At 32.6% G+C, this 3249-nt stretch overlaps 1 protein-coding gene across 1 annotated transcript; it reads left to right on the forward strand.

The window, feature by feature from the left end:
- The first annotated feature begins 1487 nt into the window (after nt 1-1487).
- LOC129952507 (uncharacterized) lies at nt 1488-2367 on the forward strand. Its single transcript, XM_056065115.1, has 2 exons — nt 1488-2180; nt 2234-2367. Exons 1-2 carry the CDS (start codon nt 1578-1580, stop codon nt 2234-2236), a joined length of 606 nt encoding a protein of 201 aa, XP_055921090.1. The 5' UTR covers nt 1488-1577; the 3' UTR covers nt 2237-2367.
- Nucleotides 2368-3249: the final 882 nt, after the last annotated feature.

Here is a 3249-nt window from a genome sequence, read left to right on the forward strand (position 1 = left end):
TAGTCTTGAGCATCAATTCCATCATCCGTCCTTGCCATTTCTACCCTTAGATTACGTTTACGTACGTACCTATAAAATATATATAGTCTGAAAAACATAGGTACTATAGGTAGATATAGAGGTATTGCCTTTCCTTATAGATGAAACACTTGAAAGGAAATTTGGATTGTTTTGTAACCCTTATGTCACTCTTGGTTCTTTATTCGCGTGAATTGATGATGATGATGATGATGATTATAATATAACGTAGGAATAACGCATACACTCAGGGATGGTATTGTAAACATATAATAGGGTGGTCGACCTTCATATATGCGGATAACATTTCACGCTTAATGACATTAAGTCACAACATTGCAAAACAAACAAAATTAATCTAATATTATAGTTAACGAGCATAAATATTAATTGTTGTGAATTTTTCACGGGTACTAAAAAAATACAATAAAATTACCTTTATGCTTTGTGGATCCTAACACAAACTGTGGCTGGTCCTAAAACTTAAAGCTTTAGGCACAAAATCGCTAATGGGTTGACTTTTTTACCAATCGTCACTAGCAATAGAAGGGTGTCAACTTAATTGCTTTAATTTCTAGTTACTTTTAAGTTATTTATAACAACTTAAGGCTTCTTAAATTGTTCACGTAGAATTGTCAAGCCCCTTATTTTTCACTATAATCGAATTAATTATGTAGGTAAAAACAAAGGCAAGGAAAGTGAAAGCAACAAATAAGAGAAGAGTTTTTTTTTCAAACGATTGGCTCAGTTATAGCTATCTCATAAGCTTAGATAAGTTTTAAGTATCAGTAATTGGAATGGAGGTTAAATTAAATTTATCCTTATAACTTAAATGAAACTTGAGTTGAATACTTACGCTAAGTTAACAAACAAAACTTATAACTAAATAAACAATTATGTATTTTATACATTTCAATGTATGTGGATACGTTAAACATTACTAATAAAAATACGAAACACAAAGTTAAGAATTTAAGTAATGATTTTGAAACAATCGGTTTGATATTATGTTAGATGTTAGAACCATAGTTTGATTGGCTAAGATTTGTTCAAATCTTCATACGATTTGTCAAATTATTTTGGCTGATGAAGATAAAATGGGCCTACTTCGTTTTCCAACAATTAAGCTAAGTTACAAATACTTTCTGTGATTACTTAGGGATGGAAGACCTTTTAGTTTTAGCCTTTTAAATAAAAAGGTAAAGCATCTTTGTGTGACCATGGTTGAAAACACATAGTAAACCCTTTTGAATCTTCTTTAGACATCTTCAAGTCTTTGAATATGACTGAAGCAACAAAGAGCCGAAATTATACAACCGTATTCAAGGATTGATTGGTCGTCTGGCTGTGACAGAGAACAGAGAACGGACGTGCAAACTCTGAGTCTTGTGGGGTGCAAACTTTTTGTTAATAAACGTCAATTTTCTTTAGCATATAAAATGCTGTGCTCGCAGTGCAATACAAAAATAGTTAACCATAAATCTAAAGTCACTTGTGGTGATTGTAAATCAGTTTTTCATTGCTCATGTGTTAATCTTGATTTGTCTGAACTGGAGCAGATGAAAGCTCAGAACTCAAGTTATCGTTGTGATAAGTGTAATGCTCTTCGACGAAAATCATTACAACATCAAAGTCTTCAGAACTTAAGACCAAATCCAACAACACCGGCTACAAAAAATTCTAAAATAGCCCAACAAAATGTAGAAATCGATACGTCATCATCGCAAAAAAAATGTGGTTCAACCGGCACATCAGTTACGCTGCAAATGCTTTACGAAGAAATTATATGCATAAAAAAAATTAACTGCGATTTTCTCAGCACAATCAATCAGCTGGAAGAGAAAAATAAAGAGCTTCAATCGAAAATCATATCTCTTGAAAACACAATCAACTGGAGAGAGCAGAAGATCGTTGAAAATTTCGTTGAGATCGTAGGAGTACCTGATGTCAACAACCAAAATGTTGGAGAGTGTGTGCAGAAAATATTCACTGATGCTCTGGATATATCTGTACCTTCTACTGATGTCCAAAATTGCTATGTGAAAAGAGTCTGGTTGAACAATGCAAACACTGGCCCAGCTTCCGAAAAATCCAGAAAAAACAAAAAAGAGTTCAACGATATTATTTGCGTTCAATTCTCTTCTCTAGAAGCAAAACAGAAGGTGATGAAGTGTAAGAGAGCTGCTAAGAAGAAATTAAACTCTTCCTTATTTAGTGAGGGAACCGAAGACAATATTTACATCAACGACTGTCTTACTGGCTACAACCGTCATCTGTTTATGGAGGCAAAAAAAAAGAAAGATGAGAAAAAATATAAGTATTTATGGTTTCAAAACTCGCAAATTTTAATGAGAAAGATTGATAAAGGTAAGGTTGTTGTCATAAGATGTTTTGATGATTTCACAAAGCTGGAAGACTAAATGTCTTTCGTTTAAAATTTTTCATATAAACTATGTTTGATTTGAATAATTATTTTGATCTTTTAAGCAACAATCCAACCTCTAAAACTATAATAAGCATTAGCGATAGAGTTTTTAATTGTAATACCAATGAAGGCAATTCATTTTTTGTTGTGCATCAGAACATACGTAGTTTAAGGCAGAACTTTGATTTATTGGTGTGTTATCTGGATGCTCTTGTTAGATTACCAGATTTTATATTTTTGTCTGAGATTTGGATTTTTGAATGTGAAATAGATGATTATTATATTCCTGGTTACAATTTGTGTGCCAACACAAATGAAACATATGCTGCAGGTGGAGTGGGAGTTTTTGTTCGTGATTCTTTGAATTATGAAGATTATAAAATAAATTGTGTTAATTTTGTGAGTGCAGATGTGATTGAATTGTTTTGCAAAATCCGCAATGAAAATTTTAAATTTGTGTGTGTTTATAGACTACACGCTCATGATATTCAAGTGTTTTTGGATGAATTCTCAATGTTCTTAAGCAATGAAAAAGCGGGTAATTTAATAATATTGGGTGACTTTAATATCGACATTTTGAATCCAGGAACTACATCTGACTGTTATCTTGCCTTAACAGCTGAGCATGGTCTTAATTCATTCGTAAATGGAATCACAAGACCAATCTCCAACTCCTGTCTTGACCATGTTCTTGGTCGTTTTACAAAAATTTCTTTAGACCAGTGTGCTGGAATTAACCTTAATCTTGACATAACCGATCATTGCATGACAGGTATCTTGATCGAAAAACTAATAACTCAAAACAC

The sequence above is a fragment of the Eupeodes corollae genome, chromosome 3 (assembly GCF_945859685.1).
Source record: "Eupeodes corollae chromosome 3, idEupCoro1.1, whole genome shotgun sequence".
NCBI classification, from domain to species: Eukaryota; Metazoa; Arthropoda; class Insecta; order Diptera; family Syrphidae; genus Eupeodes; species Eupeodes corollae.